Below are 19,115 nucleotides of genomic sequence, written 5' to 3' on the forward strand. Positions count from 1 at the left end.
CCTCCTCCTCCTCCTCCTCCTCCTCTCCTCTCCTCTCCTCCTCCTCCTCCTCCTCCTCCTCCTCCTCCTCCTCCTCCTCCTCCTCCTCCTCCTCCTCCTCCTCCTCCTCCTCCTCCTCCTCCTCCTCCTCCTCCTCCTCCTCCTCCTCCTCCTCCTCCTCCTCCTCCTCCTCCTCCTCCTCCTCCTCCTCCTCTTCGTTCACCACCTCCAGCTCTTCCTTCCCCGCCCCCCCCACCTCCTCCTTTAAGTGGACGGGCAGGTCGGTTCAAGGTCTCATCCCCAAGATGTCGGAGCCTTCAGGCATCAACGCTGTCGCTCGTTCGCACCGACGGGACGTGCTGGCGGTCGCCAACGACTTTGGGCTTGTGGTGATGCGAACCAGGAGAGAAGGAGGAGCTGACGAGAAAGCAGAGGCTGTACCGCTACCCCTGCCCTTATGTCGGGTCCAAACACAAGAGATACGCGGTACCTCCCTCCCTTCAGTCACCTGCTTGCTTCTCCCTCCGTTCCCTGCCTGATACCCCTCTTCCTCTCCTCCCCTCCTCTCCCCTCTCCTACCCTCCTCTCACCACCCTCTTCCTTTACTTCTCGTCCCTCCCTGAAGCCTGACAGGGCCACTCCTCACTCGTTGCTAACTGTCGCTTCACCTTCAACGACAAGTACCTCATTACAGTGGGTGCCAAGGTCAATCCTGCTCCTTCTCCTGCTGCTGCTGCTGCTGCTGCTGCTCCTCCTCCTCCTCCTCCTCCTCCTCCTCCTCCTCCTCCTCCTCCTCCTAACCTGTATCTGTCCCTGCACTCCTCCTCATTCCTCGCTCTCGGCTTCTCCCCTGGCATGGCGCAAGGGACTTCGATGGTCTTACGAGCCAACAGGATCGAGCGATCATGCAGTGGGAGCACATATCAGACTGAGCGTGAGCTGCTCATGTTTATAATCTTATGATGTCGGTAATGTACAAGGTTCTCCTCCCTGACCCTCACAGACCCCTACCAATCTCTCCCTCCTCCTCCGCCTCCGGCCCTGCCGCCGCTCCCTCCTCCTGCCCGATCACCTGCGCCATCGTATCCTGTTCTGTTCGTCTCGTCCAGTCTGTCCTGCCCTCAGCAGCGGCCATCTCATACACTAAGTTCGCATCCTTGGCCGTCATCGTGTCAGATCCTGCCGTGACCGCATGGATGTCGATCGCTGTCTCCGCCTCGCCCTCCATCCTCTCTAACTTGTCTCCTGACGTCCCTGCCGCCTCCTCCGCCTTTGCGGGTTCCGTGTAGATGAGCGAGCTGAAGGGCGTCCTGCAGATGGGGCAGAGCAGCCCCTCTCGCTTCTGCCACCTGCACAGCATTTCCGAGACACACTGAACGCAGAAGACGTTGTGCTGGCAGGGCCTAAGTTGAATGTCCCGCTTGCGATCGAAGCAGAGCACGCACATGTCAGCACAGGAGAGCTGCGATCGCTGGGAGATGTAGGAGGCGACGGTGGAGTCGAGGTACTCGCTCACGCCCGAGTGGTTGGGGATGAGGAGGTTGATGTCTCCGTGCTCCCAGTCAACATGCAAGTTCATTATCTTGGGCGAGAGCGACGTCGACGCCTGTGCCAGGTGTATCCTGCCCTTGGGGACGTGGCGAAGGGTCTCGAGGATGATCTCTGCCCTCTTCCTCGTCTCGAAGCTCACAGGAACCACGAAGCCCGGATGAGCGGGAAGGTCGTCAGTCTCATCCTCAGCCCGCAGCACCAGGTCTCGTCTCCTCCCCCGATACATGTGATTGAACACGCAGAGACAGAGGAGCGAGAGGAAACAGAAGGACAAGACTCCAACAATCACCATCATCATGTCCCCATTGCCCAGTAGACATGTTGAGGAGGAGCAGATGCAGTCGACCGTGAGGTCAAGCATGAAGCCTTGGGAGTGATCAAAAGGAAAACCACCCATCCTTTTGCTGGAGGTATAGAATCCGCCTTACTCACCTTCTCGCTATCCTCTCCACTTCCTTGCTGTGCTTGCATGTTGATAGCAAAGATGGTGTTGTTGTACACAAGTGGTGACTGTAAAGGCGACGAGGCAAGAAACCAGTCTGACTTTGTCCCCCGCACAATTATATAGTTTTCGGTCGCGTGGTACCAGCCTGTGCAACCTTCGCATAAGGTGACGTTCTTGATTGAATATTTCCATTCAGGAAAGAGTGCGTCGAAAAGCCTTCGATCTTCACCTGTTGGCATGGAATTGCCCGAGTGTTTCCCAAGAGGAAAGCAAACAAACCGACAAGAGAAAATCGAGCCTGCGCTTTCATTCCTGCAGGGCCGATGCGTTACCTCTCGACTTGATGGGACATATCAGCTCGATCAGTCATCTGATGTAATTGTAAGTGTCATTTTTGAGGTAATCTCAATTTGTTCGCAGTTTTGCAAAACAGGGAAGGGGTGTTGGTGGATGTGGAGGAGTAGGTGGTAGCTGTTATGAGTGAAGGTGGCAGTGGCGTCAGCGGCGGAGGAGGAGAAGGACGAGTAGAAGCTGGCGAAAGATGTGAAGCCTTCAGTTGAGCGATGTTAGAGGAGGAAGAGTTCGTAGAACCAGCAGCAGCAGGAGCTAGGGAGGGCAGGGGGGACGGGAAGCATGGCGGTAATCCAGTTTATATGCCACAAAGTGCAGGGTGAGGGGTTCGTGAGAAACGAAGGGTAGGGTACTTGAATGGACCCCATCTAAACAGACAAAATCAGAATCCTCCCCATATCAGGGGGTGGTATCGTCAAATACACCGGTGCCTGGAAAATAAGATGGGTAGGGCTGAACTACCCCCTTCATAATCATCGATCAAAAGCTATGAATCACCCCTTCATGAACACCCTATCGAAACCCACAAGGAAATGCCACCGGTGAAGAGATAACAGGTAGGTAAGGGTACTGATTTGTTAGCAGATCGAACGGGGCCGCTACGTGATGGGGGGTAGGGTCAGAATGGGGGGGTAGGAATCAGCGTTAGGATACATGGTACGGGTCACATGCGATTCGGCAAAGTACGTACTTGGAACCCAGGGAGGGGTAGTACCATTGATACGAAAAATGGGGGTAGGGGTGAGGCCATAAGCTAAATGAATGGGTACGATTCCCATTGAGACCAGGGGTAGTCTGCCGTAATCTGGGGAGTGATGGTGGGGTAGGGATATTGGAAGGGTAGGGGTGGGCTGGGCCATTATGAGGGTCACAAACTCAAGGCTCTTCATATTTGTACTAGGACGGGTAGGGTGAACTACCCCACCAGTCATTTTCCAGTGATTACATATTCTGAACAGGGGTATCAGTTGAAAGGTTGAGTTTTAAGTGTGGGGGGGTCATTCTTTCTTTACTGTCAGCGTAGTCTCAAAAGCCTACAAGTGCAGGCAGGTGACGCCCCCGGCCCCTCCGATGTCCGTGACTAACTGACTAATGACTCAGTGACTCAGTGACTGTGAGCACCCGGCGGCAGTCACGGTGGCAACTTCTCAAGGCCCGCCCGGCCTGTCACGAGTCAACTTGGCTTCAACGTTCCGAGTTCCGCAGCCCGGCGCGGGGCCTGCGGCGCCCAGGCTGCTGACAGTGCTGTTCACTGAGTCAGCAGTGCCGGGTCACGGGCCAGGTGGCAGTACGGTCCCGGCTCCGGGATCATCGGCGCCGGACCGTTCCGCCCAAGTTCCGGGGCCGACGGCGCACGGTTCCGGGTCACGCCGGGGTCACGGTGGCAAGACCTGCCGCGCGTGACCCGGCTCGGAGGCCGCCGCCCGGCGACCTGGCACTAACTCGGCCGGGCCGCGCGGCCGGGCGCCGCCCGGGCCCCGGGCCGAGCCTCCGCCTCAGTATCATATCGCCAGCCTCGGATGATCCCGGGCGCTGCCCGGGCGGCCCGGCCGCGGCGCCCCGGGCCCAGCAGCGGCCGGACCCCCGGGCCCCGTGACGGTGACGGTGGGCGCTGTGTGCTGCTCGCGGTGACTCCGTCCGCCGGGACTCGCAGCGGCAGGCACTCGGATCGGAAGAGGCTGGGCAGCAGAGCCTCACTGCAGCGCCCCGGCGGTACTACCGGTAGGCTAGTAGCCTACCGGTGCCGGGCCGTGACTCTCAGTCTGAGTAGCCTGTTAGTAGTGACTGGAGTGACAGCCGGCCGGGCTGCCGCTGCCGGCGGCCTAGGGGAGGGGGAGGAGCCCGGGGTAGGTGGTGGGGTATTTCGAGGGAGAAATACCGGTAGTGCCGCACGGTCGCTCATCTCCGGCAAGTGCCAAATCGGGCGATAGAAACAGAAATGCTGGGGGGTGGTCAGGATTAGGAAGAGGGAGGGGGGGGGGTAGTGGTACATGTACCAGGTAGGCAGTCGAGCTAGAAGGAGGGGGTGATAAAGGGTGGATGGTAGAAGATGAGGGGGTAGGGGGTGACGGGGGTCGGGCCTGTGCAGGAATCCGGGGTGAATCTCTATAGGAAGGGTTGGGTAGACGCTGAGAGAGCGAAGGAATGGTGGGAAGGTTGAAGGAGGAAGTGCAGAGTTGTCTCCGCGTCAAGGACAAGATCCATGAGACCGTCCATGCTGACATCTTCTCTGTCCCTCATAACTCCCGTACTCAGTTCAGAAACAAATCCACGGTCGGCATCATGCTGCATGACTGCACTGTGGATGGGTTGGTGATCGGTGGACCAGCGTTTCTATCGAAGGCAATCGAAAAAGGGGATGTCATTGTTAAGATCGACAACAAGGAAACCTCTGCCGAAACAATCCTCAGCGACCTTGTGGGCTCAGACTTGCCCGGATCGACGGTCTTGCTGCATCTCAACAAAGTTCGGGTAATGACAACGAAGCTTCACTGCTTCACAGATAAGTCTGACATGTCTTGCTATTGCTAGACCGGGAAAACAACGGAGATTGAACTCAAGAAGATGTCAACAGAAACAATAGCGGCGAAGTTGAATCTGTTCGATCTCTTCACAAAGTGATCAACGAGGGTGGGTGCTGTCTTCGTTTCATGACCCCACCCCGCAGAACAAAGGAGCTAGCTCACGACAACCCTGCTGTCTCTACCATGATCGACGATTGCATTGAAGCCTGGACCGAGATGACTGAGAAAGAAGGCGAAAAGGACTTGGTGGTGTCTCGAAACTTCTCGAGTATGGCACCAAACAATGATTCGATTGCCTCCTCTTTTTCTGACTCACTTCATAGATATGCAGCGGAGCTGTCAACAACTCATCGACGAATTACACGAGAGATTGAAATCTTTGATGGAGATAGGTTCTGAGATAGAAGGTCACCAGAAAGACTTTGAGTCAAAGAACATCAAACTCGAGCAAGGTAGCCATGTCATGATGGTGTTGTGCTGCTGACACTTGAGCAAGACATCAAGAGTCTGACCCTGGACAACCAACACCTCACAACAGAAGCCGAAGATCTCAAATCGAAGATCCTCATGCTCCAAGGGAACATCAGCCAGTTTGAAGAGAAGCTAGCCAAAGAAACGGTGACCGGATCTCAAGACACGTCGGTTGTTCATCAATGACCCTGCTTGATAGCGAGAAAAAGAAACTTGCATCGTGGAACTGAAATCTATTTCACAAGAGGTTTGCAAGGAGAGGATGTTCTGAGATCGGCTAACTTCATTTCAGAATGATTCCAAACAACCCATTATTACCCAGCTAACAAAAGAAGTTGAAAAAGCCAAAGGTGATCCAAATCTTGCATGTAGAAAACTTCTTGACCTGGAAGTGGAAAGGTTTGAACGGTCTGTTGAGCCATCAATCCTCTACTATCCGAGAGCAAATGCTGCAGTGCTCTGCAGAAGTTGCGCATCTCGTTGAAGAACTGTCTTCTCAGAAGGTCTTCGTCGTGAAATTTTTCTAATTTGCTCATACCGGTAACAGTCAATGTCCGAAATGCGAGACGAACAGTTCAGACAAGCTGCAACGGAGCAAGACAAGTTGAAGGCTCAAGTATAGCAGAAAGTGATTTGGTGGCGTGCTGATGTCACATGCCAGCTTCTTGATTTGAGGGGAAAGACTAAGGGTGTTGAAGCTGACAAAGAGGCGTTGAAAGGTGGATATTGAATGATAGAAGAGGTGTATATCTCATTGGAATCTTCAGATGAGCTCGAACGGCTGAAGGAGAAACAGGAAAGTCAGATCGAATCGCTGCAGGTGTCACATGCCGCTGGCTCCATGGCTTGACGCTCTTGTTGTTGAAGGGATCGATCGGAAGTTTGAAGGGCGAATTAGAAGGCCTCAGAGCAGTCAAACATCAACAATCGTTAGATTTCAAGTCACTCCAAGGTGCTGCATTGACTCTACTTCCCTTCTTATGCTCCTTCAGCTCAAATGAACTCCGTGAAAAGCAAATGCGATCAAGTGTCCGCCGATTACGACGCTGCAAGGCGGGAGCTGGAGGCTTTGAGAGCAGCGCTCGAGCAGAAAGAGTATCTGAATTGCAATCTATCGGTTGAGTGCGAGAATCAATCGCAAAAGATTCGTGAGATGGAAATGAAGGCAAGCTGCTCTCTGCCAGCACTTGAGCTTGCACTGATGTTGGAGATCAGAACGAGCAGCTTATCAGAGAAAACACCCGGAGAGTGAAGGACTGCGAGGAGCAGAGCTTGGAGATTGATGCTCTGAGAAAAGGCAAGACACAGCTACAGGGTCTCCTCGAGTCGTTGAGGACGGAGAACAGTCGCCTGATCGTAAGCAGCTGACGCTTCCTGCTCCTCTCGCCTGTTGCCTCATGACCACTCGTTTCTTGCCAGGGCGAGAACGTGAATCTGATGGAGCGATACCACACAGAGAAAGCGCTCCGAGCTGACGCGACCGACCGACTAGCTTCTTTCTCCTCCTCCTTCTCCGACATCCCTCAGGCCATCAACGAGGTCCTGCTGCAAGTCAGGGTCATCAAAGAGGAGCAGCTGTACCTGCAGGCAAAAAGCATCAGGGGTGGGAGGAGACCTGAACGTGTTGTAGGACGTGTTCATCTCCAACAACCTTGCTCTAGCCAACCAAGATGCTTCTTTGCAGGAATTCAAATCTAGACGAAGAACAGAGATTGAAAGGAACAGCAACTTGAGGTTTGCTATGAATTGTCTTACAACGCAGTTGTCGGCATGCTTTACGGTAGGTTAAGGAACAAGTGCAAAGAGGAGAAGTGATATGCCGTGTCAGATGTTGGAAAGGTTAATGTCAGACTTTAACTCTCAGCACATTCAATTCAGAGAGCTGCATGAAAATCTCGAGGCCACAAGAAAGAAGTTGTCTGCGACAGAGAATGAGATCTACGTTCTGAAAGAAAACGAATCGAGGTAGGTCACGAGGTAGATGCATGGGCATGACCTGGTGTTGACAGGCTTTCAAACGCTGTAGAAGACAGAAAGAGGGCCGAGTCCTCTCTCACGTTGCAGCTCGCGGACAAGGAGGCTGAAATCCTGAAACTAGAAGCAAACTCTGTGTCGCTCGAAGCCAAAGTGAACGAGCTGAGGTGAGGGCGAAGGCTGGAGGAGAGGGAGAGGACGGCTGAGCCTGTGTGAAGGACCAAGTTACATGAGCAAGAGCAAGAGCTGGAGCAGAGAAGCTCGACCCTGAAGAGCTTGGAGATGGACATGCAGGATACGACAAAGAAACTCGCAATTGAAGTGAGCGAGAAAGAAAGACTGTCACACGCGTTAGCAGCAGAGAAGGAAGCGAAAGAGAAGCAACTCGATGAGCTCTATGCTTCCCTCTATCAGACCAAGTCAGACTCGCCCGCGTCCTTCGACCTGGTGAGCAAGGGCATCGACAGCCTCCTGTTCAAACTCCTCAAAGCCGGCGAAGAGAACAACAAGCTGAAGGCCTCGCTGCAAGAACTCCAAGACGTGAAGGCTGTCAACCTAGACGTCAACCGCGACCTGAAGATGTCGAAAGAAGACCTGAACAAGATGACGAAGATGAAAGAAGCGCTGACGTGTCAGGTGGAATATCAGAAGCGAAAGATGGCTGAGCTGGAGCAAGAGATCTCGAGGATGAAGGAACAAGAATCCTTGAAAGACGCGCGCATCGACGAGCTGTCTGCGAGCATCAGCAAGGCGGCGAAGGACCAAGAGACGTCGAGAGCGGATGCGGATGGTTTGAATGAAACCTTGCAATGGATGGCCCGCGAGAATTCGCAACTCAAGGCAGCAGTAGAGAAGCAGGCGGAAGAAAGGACGGTGCTGGCGGCGACCTACCGAACTCTCGACGAGCTCTCGCTCCTCATCTTAGGCGCTCCTTTCATGGCCTTCCAGCCAGACTTGACCGTCGGGTCAGCTGAGAAGCTGCTGGTCGTCGACGAGTGGAGGGTCGCAGGGTCCATGGCGGCGGTCGGCGACCGGATCCTGAGGATCGACGAGACGGGAGACGTCAAGGAGGCGAAGGCTGCGAGGGAGCTGCTGAGAGGGCCGCGTGCGTCCTCGATACAGCTGAAGATGCTGAGAGCCGTCGACAAGAAGGAGGTCGACGTGCAGGTCACTCGGTCCGCTCCTGTGCTGGACAAAGATCTGATAGAGAGACTCGAGCGGGAGATCAGAGAGAGAGTTGCTGAAATGCAACAAAAAACCTTGCAGAATGAGTCGTTGAGAAAAGGTATCGAGATGCCGGGATTTGCCTGCTGTCGCTGACGTTCCCTGCAGCTCTCGACGATCAGTCGAAGACTTTGAAGAGCGAGAAGGAACAGCAGCAAGGGTTCCTCGGAAGCTCGCAGGCTCTTTACATTGCGATGCAAAAGACCATTCAACATCTGGAGTCAAACATTTCGAAGCTCGTCCCCGAAGTTGAAGAGATCAAACTCAAAGTTCGAGACGAGGAGAGGAAAGTTGAGAGGTTGCAACAGACGTGTGATGATCTACAAGGACGAAACCAATCCATGCAGAAGAAGTGCAGAGACTTGAAGTCTAAGTTTAATGCGTATGATGAGTGGGTGCAACATACCCGAGAAGAAGTTGAGATGATGAAAGAAAGTCAGAGAGTCGCGACAGAAGAATGGCTGCAGAAGATTGAGGTGACCGGATTTTCTGCTTGCCTTTGTTCTGACGCTTGTCGAGCAGAATTGTGAGGGGGAGATCAGGTTTCTGCATGAAGACATCTTCAAGCTCTACTCCAGCTGCCTGCTGAGGGAGCCAGCTGAGAGGAAGCGAGACTACGACGAGCTGCTGCGAGGCTTCAAGGCTGCGTGCGGGTCAGACTTGGGATCAGGCACCCTCAGAAGGATGCACGCGGAGCTGGCGGAGATCCGAAGAGTCTGCCGGTCGCTGGTGGGGAGCTTGACGAGCTCTCAACGTTTCAAGGGGGTGGGGATGATCGTGCGGACGAGCAAGCAGACGGTAATCAAGGAGCTGCTGCCTGGGGGGCCGGCGGATGAGAGCGGCGAGCTGAGGGAGGGAGACGTGGTGCTGAGCGTTAACGGGCGAGACCTCGCAGGACTGAGCGCCCTTGACGTCCAGCGACTGATCGTGGGGCCTGAGGGGACGAGCGTGTGTCTGCGCGTGAGGAGGGAGGAAGGGACGGTGAACGTGGTCTTGACTCGGAGTGACCTGCACCAGACCTCCATGGTGGATGAGATGCAGGAGGCGACGCTGGTGGCCGAGAGCCTGCGACAGGAGAACGAGGAGCTGAGCGCAGTGCTGCATGCGATCCACGACAAAACCAAAGTAGTGGCGGAAGAAGCCGGACATGTCGGAGAGAACCTCGAGAAAGCGCTGGAGGCCTCCAGGGAGTCGTGGAAGGACGTTTCCATCCCCCCCCGATACTGCTGGCCAACAGCAGCCGAGCCGGAGGAAGGAGAAGGGAAGGGAGAGGAGGCTGAAGAGTGGAGGAGGTCGAGGCTTCCAGTGAGGGAGACGTTGCAGAACACAGACAACGTGATCACACACCTGGGGAAGATAAACGAGGTCGCGCTGGAACTGATTCACCATGCGGCAGAAGAAGCAAAGAAGAGAAGCGAGGTGGAGAGCAGGAGCTCGGACCTGAAGCTCGCCAACGAGGAGCTACAGCAGGTGATAGCCGGCAAGTCCAACAAGATCGCAGAGATGGAAGCGAAGTTGGTCGAGCAAGAGCGCGAGTACCAGCGACTTGACAAGCACTTCACCACTCTGCTGGAGAACTTCACCAAGTTTCATTCCGTCGTCCTCACCTGCTCGCACCCAGGGGCTGATGTCGCCTCTAGCAACGAGGTTGGTCGGGAGGACGGAGAGGTCGAGGAGGGTGGGGGAAAAAGAGAATTCTTCTCCATGGATGACCTCCAGTCTTCGTTTCAACTCCTCGAGAACGCGGCTGAGCACAACCCGCTGCTGTCAAACCTCAAGTCGTGGATGTCTGGAGCCAAGACAGAGGCCAGAAGCACGTCACAGGTTGAGAGCGAGGGGAGGAAGAGTCAGATGTCAGGAGGCAGGCTGGACATGGAGAAGGTGGTCCTGCAGTTGAAGCAAGACGTCCTGGTGGTTCAGTCTTTGATCGCCTGCAGGCGTCAAGTGGAGTCTCTTGCAGGGGTGCTGACGAGCGAGCTGAAGGCGCTGGGGGTCGCGACGCCTCAGCTGCAGGTGAAGGCAGGAAGTCTCGACGAGGTCAGCGAGTTGTGCAGCCTCCTGACGCATCAGACTCGCTCGCACCTCCGACAGGTGGAGGAGCTCAGGCGCGAGAGGGAGGAGATGCACAAGGCTGCCGAGATCCGCAACTCTCAGGTGCTGACCCTGACGTATGAGCTCGAGGCCTGTCAGAAGACGATGGAGGTGGAGGGGAGGAAGAGCGAGGCGGCAGGAAGCGAGAATGAAGCTTTGAGGGCTCAGCTGCAGGAGCTGGCGGCTCAGCTCGAGCTCAAGCAGCAAGAGAAGGTGAAGGAGAGGAGGGAGCTGGAGGAGGAGGCAGCGAGACGTTGGCAGCTCTACGAGGACCTCAAGAGAGACCAGGAGTACCAGCAGGAGCGAACCCGGCAGTGCGAGCAAGAAGCTCGCTCGCTGCAATCCAAGCTGAACGCGGCGCACCAGGAGCTGATGAGCAGCCAGTCGTCGATCAAGAGCTTGTACGAAGAGCAGGAGAGGTACCGCGAGGAGATGGAGCGAGCGGTGACGGCAGAGAAAATCGCCAAGAACCACCTGTTCTTCGTGAAGAAAGAGCTCGGGGCGAGCAAGAACAAGATGGAAAGCAACCACAGGAAGGTGCTGGCCCTGGAGGCTGAGGTCGTCAAGCTCAGGCAACTCTCGAAGAGATGCGCCAAGTGCGACAGCAGGCGAGCGAACTCAGCAGGTCTCCAGCTGGGGGGAGAGAGAGGTTTAGGGTTTAGGTCTGACGGGGGAGGGCAGGCAAGGTCGGCATCGGCATGAGCATCACCGACAAGGCTCCTCATCGCATCACCTCCATCCTCCCCGGCAGCGCCGCCTCTGCTTGCCCGCAGGTAACTGATGCGGCGGCGAGAGGGAGAGGGGGAGGGAGAGGGAGGGAGGAAGTGAAGGAGCCGCAGGTGTGCGTGGGAGACGTGCTGGTCGCTGTGGATGGAGTCAACGTCGAGAAGCTTCCCCTTGTATGAGGACGCGCGAGGAGCCCGCGCCTGACGCTCCTTGCAGGAAATCGTGAGGAGGAAATTGCTGGGGGAGGAAGGTAGGAAACTCTTGTGCTCTTGATCGTTTAATCTCCTCGAGCAGGAAGTCTGGTGCAGCTGATCCTGAGGAGGACAGACCAAGAGGTGCCTCCTATCCCTCCTCCCTTCATCCCCACTTTCCTGCTTCACCTTCTCGTCCTCGTCCTCGTCCTCGTCCTCGTCCTCGTCCTCGTCCTCGTCCTCATCATCATCATCATCATCATCATCATATCTTCCGCATCTCCTATCCTCCTTCCCTCTCCTTCAATGCTGATAGCGAGCAGACATTGGAGGCGGTTGACCACACAGTTCAAGTGCGACGGCAGACAAAGAGGAGGGAGGAGGACAGGGAGGAGGAGGGGGAGGAGGAGGAGGCGCATCACTTGGGTGGAGATCAACATGCTGAGGGGAGCTAGTAAACTTCTTGTCTGTCGGCAACGTATCTGAGTCTACAAGAGCACGTAGGGAGCTGAGACGACAAGCGGGATGGCGAAGGCAGCGCGAGAGATGAAGTTCTGAGAGAGGAGAGGCGGAGCCAGTTAGGAGTAACAGAGCGCAAGGAGCATGGCGGGAGCAGCAGCAGAGCAGGAGGAGGAGGAGGAGCGCGAGCGCGAGCAGGAGCAAGTTGGGGAAGGGGGGGGGTTCAGGAGCAGCAGAAGGGGAGGGGGGGAGGGTAGCAGAGCGAGCAGTAGGAGCAGCAGGGGGAGGGAGAGCAAGTGAGCAGCAGGGGAAGGAAGGGGGAGGAGCGGGAGGAGGGAAAGAGCTGGAAGCACTGAGGGGAGGAGCGGGAGGAGGGGAATGAAATGACCTGACCTGCTGCATGGTCATCCATCCGAGGAAGCAAGTGAACCTGATGGCACATGACATGCGAGTCACTTGAGAGTCACGTGAGCGCATGTGAGAGGAGACCAGGAGAGAGACGTCAGAAACCTTCCTCCCCACTTGTGCATCATACGGATCTAGAGATCAAACAGAGATCAAACAGAGATCAAACAGAGAGTCGTCAAGCTGCGCCATCACAAACCTGCGAGTTTGTCCTGTACATGCCTAAGAACAAGTTCAGCTCTCGCTCCTCGTTCTCGCTCTCCCTTACCATTCTCAGGGTTCAGCGCCAAGTAGGAGAAGGGAGCCATGACAATGAAGCCGCCAAGAACCTGAGGAGCCGTATGAGCTCTATGAGGTCAGGAGCAAGAGGAGCAGGAGGGGCAAGACGAGCAGGAGGAGAAGGACGAGGAGGAGCAGGAGATTACCACGAGGCCGCTCCATGCATGCCAGGTGACATTGTGTGGTCTGCCGAACTTGTCCTTGTTGGTGTAGATCACATACCTGCCAAACCTTCAGACCATTCGAGCTTACTCGATTCTCCTCCTCCTCTTCCTCCCCCTCCCCCTTCTCCTGCCCCTGCCCCTGCTGATGCTTCCTCGTCCTCGTCCTCTGCCCTGGTCGTTATTCGTCCTCTCTGCTCTCACCATCCGAAGGAGGCTAGGAGGGCAGCGAGGGTCATGACGTAGCCGTGGATCTCCGTGTTGGTCTTTCCCCCCACCTTCTTGATCAGCGCCGCGTTGCCGCTCATGCCCACGTAGGCGAAGATCATGGCGGTCGGGTGCCACGAGAACCACTTCCACCCCTGAGAGCGCGTGAGAAAGCGAGAGAGGATGAAGCAGGAGAGAAAGAAGAATGAGAGAAGAGAGAAGGAGGAGGAGGAGTTGACGACTTCACATTGTTGACAGTGCCTATGTAGATGGATGCGATGACGCTGAAGACAACGAGCACGGGTCCGAGAACTTTGAGCTTCTGCTCTGCCTGCGAGCTCATCACGTGTTCCTCCAGCGTTCCTGCTGCAACGTCCGATCAAGACTCACAAGCCGTCCTCCCTCCCTTTCCTCCCTCTCTTCCTTCCTTCCTTCTTCCTCCTCCCCCTCCCGCTCCTCCCGCTCCTCCTCCCTCCCTCTTCTCCTTCACCTTCTCCCCTCCCCTCCCCATTCCCCATCAAAATTGTTTGTTTTACTACTAGGAAAAGTGTAAAAGACTTTAAAAATAGTTACGCTCATCGTAGCTGCTGCTGCTGCTGCTGGTGGTGCTGCTGCTGGTGGTGCTGCTGGTGCTGCTGCTGCTAGTGCTGCTGGTGCTGGTGCTGCTTGACCTACAACTCGTACACTCGCTCGTCCCATATCAATGTTCCTTGCGCCTCCATTAGCTTCGCCGCTTGAAGGTCCTGCAGGTCCAGCCGGATGATCCAGCGACCTTGGCGGAGGTCGGACGGGAGGCTGAGATTCATGGCGACCGTCTCCTCGCGCTCAAGCGGCAGGATAGCGAAGTGCCACATGTGTCCAGCCTTGTACGGCTGCTCCTCCGGCGACGGCGCGTGCACGGAGATCTGATAGCCCACGCCCGGCACGAGCCCCTCGAGCTCCAGCTCGATGATGCGGAAGCCAGCGAGGGACAGGAGGCGAGGGCGGGGAAGGAGACGAAGCTTGGAGAGGTCGCACGGGATCTTGAAGGCTGGCACCAGACATGACCCGATCGTCGCCTTCCCCTTCCCTGCCGCGTCCTGGCGCAGGACCTCGTCCTGCAGCAGCCGCCGGCCGTGTGTGTCTGGAGGGCCCCAGTCGGTGTACTCAGGGCGGGGGGAGATGGAGAAGAGGCGGAGGGAGATAGAAGGGTCCTCCAGCCAGTAGGAGACGTGAACAAAGAAGGCACCCGGGAGGACAACAAAGCTGTACCCCAACCTCGCCGCCTCGAAGCCGATGCTCGCTTTGTCCCACCCCCAGTGCACGAAGCGATCGTCGTAGATTCCTGCCCCATGCCTCCCCTCCCATGCGCTCCGATTGACGACGAAGTAAGGCTCGTAGCCCACCACGTAGCTCACCTCGTACACCTCCTTCTCCTCCATCCACCTGTCGTAGCTCGTCGGAGCGTGAAAGACGCCATCCTCCGACCAGCGAGACGCGAGGGTCCACATGCCGCATCGCATGCCCGGGATGTGAACGCGGCAGTGAATAAAGTGCTCGATGACGTCAGCGACGGTGACCGGGTGAGTCGTGACCTGAACCTGCGTGGTGTTGTTGCCCCGCTGGATTTCAGCGACGGGGGGCCAGGAGCTGCTGCCCTTGAAGGAAGGAACGACGAGCAGGTCCTTGGGCTTCAGCCTCGTCCCCTCGTAGACCTGCCTGATGTGAGAAGCGATGTCATCGGACGCGATCATATCGACGTCGGTGTAGAGGATGAGGTCGGTCTTGGCGATGGAGCAGGCGATCTTGCGCAGCATGTTGATGGGGAACACGAGGATCTTGAGCGGATCCTCCCGGTTGGGGCACACGGAGAGCATGACAGCCTCGAGCGACTTGTTGCGGGAGGAGAACCAGGGACCCAGCGAGTCTGCGACGTACCTCCGCAGGTCTCGCTCGTCCTCAGGGCTCCGCGCGTAGAAGGCGACCGCCATGTCCTCCTTCCAGTGGGCAGCAGTGTTCATCAACACCGTCGCTCGATCCACTGTGGAGATGGTGGCCATGGTGACAGTCAGAGGATGAGGAGGAGAGGAGTCAGCGCGCATGGCGCGAGCGAAGGGAGAGTTCGAGTAGGAGATGCTGCCCTGGAACAGCTGGCGACCCGACGAGGACCAGAGGTAGGAAACTTGACAGGGAGCGACGGATGCGATCATCTTAGTTGTCATGGCCACAATCGACTCATCCGCTTCCTCCCGCGCAAAATCGTCAAAGAGAGTCGCGCGGATGAGAAAGTTGCCGGGGTAGAAGGAAGCGATGTGGTACTCCAGTGGCTGCTCGTCCCCTAGGCGGACGATTCTGTTCTCATGGAAGACGATTCGCAGCAAGTCCTTGAGGACTATCTGCACCTGAACCTTGTACCTGCAGCCCTCCTGCAGCCCGTGAAATGAAACCGACAAGACGAGAGGCTCCAGCGCATGGATCTGCTTCGGGAGAGCGTTCAGAAACACGCTGCACAAGACTTCATCCGGGTGAGGTCGCACTCCTACACCGGATCTGTTCGGTGCTGATGCTAGTGGAGAAGGCGATGGAGGAGCAGAAGCAGGAGCAGGAGCAGGAGCAGAAGCCACAGGAGAAGGAGAAGGAGCAGAAGCAGGAGCAGGAGAAGGAGAAGGAGCAGGAGCAAGAGAAGGAGCAGAAGCAGGAAGGAGAAGATGATGAGTTGCAGACTTGTTGTCTTGCCTCTCCGGCATGCGGGTGGTGACATCCTCAAGTCTGCACGAGTGATCCTTGAGGTCGCACAAGCGCGTCTGCAATCGCTTGTGCAGCTCGAGCACTGTGCGCATGTTGGAGGAGGTGGAATCTGACAGAACGAGGACAACGAGCAGCTCTTCCCCAGCTGGACAGTCCATGCTGATGCGAAGAAGCGGATCAGAGGGCAGAAGAGTGAAGCTGCTGGTCGTATTCATGCTCATGATGTCAGTGACCATGACGACAAGCAGCCACCTGGGATGAGGGAGAGGAGGAAGACCCCGCAAACGCATGTTCAAGGTCAAGTTGTGATGGAGGAGATGGACCTTCTCGAATGTCAAGCTTGGTCCTCCCTCTCCCTCCTCCTTCGCCTTAAGATGAATCATATGATCCGAGGCAAGCACCACCCGTGGAATCGACTGGCTGGTGACGGAGAGCAGGACCAACGTGAAGTGAAGAGAACCTGGTTGGGTCTCGTTGTGCGTGAAGGAGATGCAAGTGACACCAGGAGAAAGAAAGGCAGGAGAAACTCGCTGCTCACTGAATGAGAGCACCTCGAGCTTCTGCCGTACCTGCAACTGCACCACAAAGTCCGTCCACTTGGCGGGACCAAGCAGCTCCACCTCCACACGCAGAGGCTGGCCGGCCCAGAGCTCATTTGCGATGCTCCAGCGAAGAAGATTGGCGTCACCTGAGAGAGGAAGCGCTGCCGAGACAGGAGAGGAGGAGGAGCATGCGTGCCCTGCAGCTGGTATCGGCGCTATCGGAGCTTCATATGATGCTGTCTTGCAGGAGGAGGCTTGGCCATTAGGCGATGCACGAGAGACTCGGCGAGAAGGATGCTGAGGGAGAGCGTTGGCGATGGAGGAGGAGAAGAGTAGCAGCCAACACAACAGTGACCTCTGCCATCTCCTTCCCCTGCTTCCTCCAGCATCGTCGCCCATCATACATACAGCAAGTCTGCCTCAGCTCGGACTGCGAATGGGCGCACTACGCAGGGGGTTTGAAAAGACAGAGAATTTCAACTACCTCTTTTACCTAGTCTAAATCTTCTGTTCTTGAAATTCTGATAGCGGCAAACCCGCGCAGGGGGATTTGACTTCTTCCAAGGTTTAGTTTGCAAGGTTTAGTTCAGGTTCCTTGCATGTGCGAGATGCGCTCGTTGATCCTGCTCATGGCTGGTGAGATCCCTCCTGCTGCTCCTGCTCCTCCTGCTCCTGCTCCTGCTCCTGCTCCTGCTCCTGCTCCTGCTGCTCCTGCTCCTGCTCCTGCTCCTGCTCCTGCTCCTGCTCCTGCTCCTGCTCCTGCTCCTGCTCCTGCTCCTGCTCCTGCTCCTGCTCCTGCTCCTGCTCCTGCTCCTGCTCCTGCTCCTGCTACTGCTACTGCTCCTGCTCCTGCTCCTGCTCCTGCCCCTACCCCTGCTCCTGCTCCTGCTCCTGCTCCTGCTCCTGCTCCTGCTGCTACTACTGCTCCTGCTCCTGGCCCTACCCCTGCTACTGCTCCTGCTCCTGCTCCTGCTCCTGCTCCAGCTCCTGCTCCTGCTCCTCGCTCCTCGCTCCTCGCTCCTCGCTCCTCGCTCCTCGCTCCTCGCTCCTCGTCTCCCTCGCGTCCTCGTCTGCTCCTGCTCCTGCTCCTGCTCCTGCTACTGCTCCTGCTCCTGCTCCCCTGCTCCTGCTTTCTTTGTCATCATTCTGCTTTCTTTGATCCTTCCGGCCTACTGCTGGGCCTCGTGCGCTTCCTCCAAACATCGTCATGATCGTCCCTCGTTCCTGAAGTCCCTGACGCTCCTCTCCTTCTCATCTTCTCTCTCAGTCTGCAGCCTTCAAGCTGCCGCAGCGTTTCAGCTTCCTTCACGTTTGAGTCTCCGTACGGTGAGGAGCACAACAACTGCTGCTCTCTTGTTGTTCTCACATGATGATCAGCAGCGGCAAGCGTCGAAGCAGAACATCTGCATGACATCTCGCCGTCCCTTCATCGCGGGCAACTGGTAGAGAGACGGAGGGAAAGAAGCAAACATAAGACTGATCAAGGAAGGGGGGGGAGGGGGAGGGGGAGGGGGATTAGAAAGGAAGGAAGAGATGAAGTAAAGCATGAAGCCAGTCTAGATGTGAAGGAAGTGTTGTGTTTGTTGACGTGCATACCAGGAAAATGAACCCTGAGAGCATCGAGGAGGCGGCCAAGTTGGCTGCAGGTGTTGCGACGTTGAGGCGGTCTGGAGCTGACAGGAGGCTCAGGCGTTGTGGAGGGAAGCAAAGGAAGCAAGCCCCAGGTCTGTTCGTGCTCCTGAGCCTCCCCTGACCCTCAACCTCCTCGTAGGTCGCCATCTTCGTTCCCCACGCCTATCTCTACACGGTGAGCCTTCCTGTGATGTGGCGGAGGGAGGAAGTAACGTGGCGGCGACAGGTCGGGGACACGGTCAAAGGGTCGGACGTGGAGCTCGGAGCTCAGAGCGTCTACTACGAGGAGAAGGTGGGTGAGAGAGTCCGAGGAGGAGGCTGACGGGCCGCAGGGCGCGTTCACTGGCGCCGTTTCCGTCGCGATGGTGAAGTCCATGGGATGCAAGCACGTGCGAAGCTCTGCAGCCACGAGGCCTCGTGACCTGAGACATGGCAGGTGCTGTGCGGACATAGCGAGCGGCGAACGATCTTCAAGAACAGGTGGAGGCAGGGAGAGGGGGAAGGAGCAGGAGGAGCAGGAGGAGCAGGAGGAGCAGGAGGAGCTGACGGGAAAGCAGCGACGAAGACGTGAATCGCAAGGTCAAGAAGGTGAGGGAGGGAGGAGGAGAGGCGAAGGGACTGATGCAGACAAGGTTCTTGCGGAGGGTCTTGACCCCTTGCTGTGCATCGGAGAGTCGAAGACGGAGGCGAGGGAAGTCGCTGACTGCTGGAGCTGACACGGTCGCAGTACCTCGGGAAACTCAACAAGGCGATCTGTGCTGCCCAGGTGAGGAGACAGCGAGAGAGGAGGCGGGAAAACAGGAGAGTTGACGATGACGGCAGCTGAGCAAGGGACTTGCTGGTGTGGCGAAAGAGGACATGAAACGCGTCACTATCGGTCGCAGTTGTTTCTCTGCCTCCCTCGACTGACATCCCTCGCCCCTGAAGCTTACGAGCCCGTCTGGGCCATCGGGACTGGATTGACCTGCGATCCCGAGACGGCACAGGTCTGACTCGTGTGTTCCTCCTCCTCCTCCTCCTCCTCCTCCTCCTCATCCTCCTCCTCCTCCTCCTCCTCCTCCTCCTCCTCCTCCTCCTCCTCCTCCTCCTCCTCCTCCTCCTCCTCCTCCTCCTCCTCCTCCTCCTCCTCCTCCTCCTCCTCCTCCTCCGTCCGTGTCTCACTCGAACTGCAGGAG

The 19,115-nt window shown here is 56.7% G+C and overlaps 5 protein-coding genes across 5 annotated transcripts; 2 read left to right on the plus strand and 3 right to left on the minus strand.

Annotated features, from left to right (window-relative positions):
• Window positions 1-976: 976 nt before the first annotated feature.
• GUITHDRAFT_149348 (hypothetical protein) lies at window positions 977-1,828 on the minus strand (the record flags this gene model as incomplete). Its single annotated transcript, XM_005818282.1, has 1 exon — window positions 977-1,828. One exon carries the CDS (start codon window positions 1,826-1,828, stop codon window positions 977-979), a length of 852 nt encoding a protein of 283 aa, XP_005818339.1.
• A 2,643-nt stretch (window positions 1,829-4,471) lies between these two features.
• Window positions 4,472-11,610, plus strand: GUITHDRAFT_149349 (hypothetical protein; the record flags this gene model as incomplete). Its single annotated transcript, XM_005818283.1, has 23 exons — window positions 4,472-4,798; window positions 4,859-4,944; window positions 4,995-5,100; window positions 5,183-5,303; window positions 5,348-5,469; window positions 5,615-5,672; window positions 5,722-5,825; window positions 5,870-5,938; window positions 5,984-6,041; window positions 6,090-6,142; window positions 6,190-6,274; window positions 6,315-6,470; window positions 6,533-6,678; window positions 6,742-6,861; window positions 6,953-7,102; window positions 7,187-7,287; window positions 7,332-7,463; window positions 7,515-8,581; window positions 8,629-8,996; window positions 9,043-11,236; window positions 11,293-11,384; window positions 11,451-11,510; window positions 11,554-11,610. The coding sequence occupies 23 exons, from the start codon at window positions 4,472-4,474 to the stop codon at window positions 11,608-11,610; spliced, it is 5,832 nt and encodes a 1,943-aa protein (XP_005818340.1).
• A 378-nt stretch (window positions 11,611-11,988) lies between these two features.
• GUITHDRAFT_156619 (hypothetical protein) lies at window positions 11,989-13,407 on the minus strand. Its single transcript, XM_005818284.1, has 8 exons — window positions 13,287-13,407; window positions 13,037-13,194; window positions 12,818-12,893; window positions 12,661-12,721; window positions 12,592-12,614; window positions 12,477-12,526; window positions 12,381-12,417; window positions 11,989-12,082 (listed from the first exon to the last, which is right to left on the minus strand). Exons 1-8 carry the CDS (start codon window positions 13,380-13,382, stop codon window positions 12,017-12,019), a joined length of 567 nt encoding a protein of 188 aa, XP_005818341.1. The 5' UTR covers window positions 13,383-13,407; the 3' UTR covers window positions 11,989-12,016.
• Window positions 13,408-13,710: 303 nt separating this feature from the next.
• On the minus strand, window positions 13,711-15,924 carry GUITHDRAFT_122441 (hypothetical protein; the record flags this gene model as incomplete). The annotated part of the gene is made up of 1 exon (XM_005818285.1): window positions 13,711-15,924. One exon carries the CDS (start codon window positions 15,922-15,924, stop codon window positions 13,711-13,713), a length of 2,214 nt encoding a protein of 737 aa, XP_005818342.1.
• Window positions 15,925-16,896: 972 nt separating this feature from the next.
• On the plus strand, window positions 16,897-18,927 carry GUITHDRAFT_166901 (hypothetical protein; the record flags this gene model as incomplete). Its single annotated transcript, XM_005818286.1, has 14 exons — window positions 16,897-16,944; window positions 17,576-17,634; window positions 17,686-17,750; window positions 17,908-17,954; window positions 17,998-18,032; window positions 18,080-18,115; window positions 18,167-18,232; window positions 18,273-18,329; window positions 18,377-18,420; window positions 18,498-18,528; window positions 18,573-18,626; window positions 18,668-18,706; window positions 18,763-18,817; window positions 18,868-18,927. Coding segments are annotated over exons 1-14 (684 nt in total), but the record flags the coding sequence as incomplete, so codon positions are not given.
• Between the last annotated feature and the right edge of the window lie 188 nt (window positions 18,928-19,115).

This window comes from Guillardia theta, assembly GCF_000315625.1.
Source record: "Guillardia theta CCMP2712 unplaced genomic scaffold GUITHscaffold_333, whole genome shotgun sequence".
NCBI lineage: Eukaryota > Cryptophyceae > Pyrenomonadales > Geminigeraceae > Guillardia > Guillardia theta.